Raw genomic sequence first — 1,966 nt, forward strand, 5'->3', positions numbered from 1 at the left:
ATGGGCTGCCAAAAGAACCAATAGATCTGTGTTGGAAGAAGTGCAGCCAGAATGCTCCTTGGATGCCAGGATGGCCAAACTTCGTCTCTCATACTTCGAACATATTGTCAGGAAGGACCAGTCTCTGGAGAAGGATATCATGTTTTGTAAGGTGGAGGGTTACAGAAAAAGAGGAAGACCCCCAGTGAGATGGATTAACAGGCTCAATCATGGCAACAACTGTCAGGTCGGCCCAGGACTGGGCAGTGTTTTGTTCTGTTGTGCATAGGGTCGCTATGTGTTGGTACTGACTTGATGGCACCTAACAACAACAATAACAATAGATATTATTCAATTTTACCTCTCAGAGTCATATACTTACATCTTCAATCATTATACTTACTCTCAATCTGTAATGAAGATACATCAGTTTTTCGACATGGAAGTGAGGGGAAATCAATAAGATCTGGGAGTGTGGCACACTGTTTTATTCCTGTCTGTAAGCAAACATGCATATTATTAAGATCTGGCAGAGTGACGCAAATAATGCATTTGTTATTTACATGAAGGTAAGCACCCCAAATCTGCATTTATAGCAATATATAACATGTTGCACTCCAGTTTTTCATTCCCCTTCTGGTAGCGTAGTGGTTACGAATTGGGCTGTGAACTGCAAGGTCAGCAGTTCGAAACTACCAGCTGTTCCACGAAAGAAAGATGAGGCTTTCTGCTCCTGTAAAGATTTGCAGACTCGGAAACCCTGTACAGAGTTGCTTTGAGTCAGAACCGACTCCACGGCACATAGCAACAACAATAGTTGGACATTTTACATACATACTTCAAAGTAAAATTTTATAATTATTAATTTTTTATCAAAATATAATTTTAATCTAAGACTTCTTGCCACAGCTATCAGTGTGGCACTGTGGGCTAATGCGTCAAACTGCCAAGTCATTTGAACTGCAAAGTTGGTGGTTCAAGCTCACCAGCTGCTCCTTTGAAACCCTATACAGGGTTGCCATGGGTCAGAATTGATTCAACAGCACTTAACAACAACAGTGATCAATTTATTTCTTTTTGTCTATCTTGAATTAATATTGACTATTTGTATTTGCTTATAAAATTGTCAGTTCTATCCCAAAGGATAATGGAAACCACCTAAATTAAAATCTCTTCACACCTCCTCTCAGCTACCATGAAAGAAAAGCAAACAAAATTACCCATAGCTCATGAAGAGTACAATGTAACTGGGATATAGAATTCTATATGTTTCACATTGGGGAAATAAATACCCTAGGCCAGCAAAGTGTGCTCAGAAGCTCACGTTTGATCAAAGAGTCATACGCAGAGAGGACTACACAGGTAACACAGTAGACATTAGCCAATCATGGTTTAGTCTGGAAGGAGAGGGTCCAGCCTAGACTGAAAAAATATTAAGGTATGGATGAGAACTGCTAGAACAAAGCATTTTCTATGAGGAATCTAAAAGGGACTTGGAAAACATGGGAAAGACAGAGCATAGTTGAAGGAGACAGTAAGCTGTATTGGAATCTGAAGGTGTCTTGAAGTCTTGGTAGTAAAGGGAAAAGATTAAAATGATCAAGATTAGCACTCTGATGAACTAAGTTAGTAGAAAAGAATCCAAAGAAAATAAAACCTATCCCCTAAGAAAGTCCCATTCATTAAGAAGAGGATATTCTTGCTCTAAGAAACGTAATAAGCCACCCAAACACAACTTCCTGTTCTTCTATAAGATAACTTATTGATGATTCAAAAAGTCCAATATAAAAAATATCTTAAAAATTACATAAGGGAAAAAACTAAAATAATGAGAATAATAACATGATCAACAAAAACTAGAATTAAATGGCAATCATGAAGCATAGAAAATATTAACAAAATCCTCCCAATATACAAGAAGGGGTTAAAAATTCATGGAAAAATGGAATGATTACAGAATTTTTCTGAATGATTTTATAATTTATAT

At 37.2% G+C, this 1,966-nt stretch overlaps 1 protein-coding gene across 1 annotated transcript in view; it reads right to left on the bottom strand.

The window, feature by feature from the left end:
* Positions 1 to 1,966, bottom strand: part of SPATA1 (spermatogenesis associated 1) — a 68,534-nt gene that overhangs the window by 27,571 nt on the left and 38,997 nt on the right. The window contains 1 exon segment of the mRNA XM_006831077.1: positions 383 to 476. Within this exon segment, the coding sequence (XP_006831140.1) occupies positions 383 to 476 (94 nt within the window).

The sequence above is a fragment of the Chrysochloris asiatica genome, unplaced genomic scaffold (assembly GCF_000296735.1).
Source record: "Chrysochloris asiatica unplaced genomic scaffold, ChrAsi1.0 scaffold00002, whole genome shotgun sequence".
NCBI lineage: Eukaryota > Metazoa > Chordata > Mammalia > Afrosoricida > Chrysochloridae > Chrysochloris > Chrysochloris asiatica.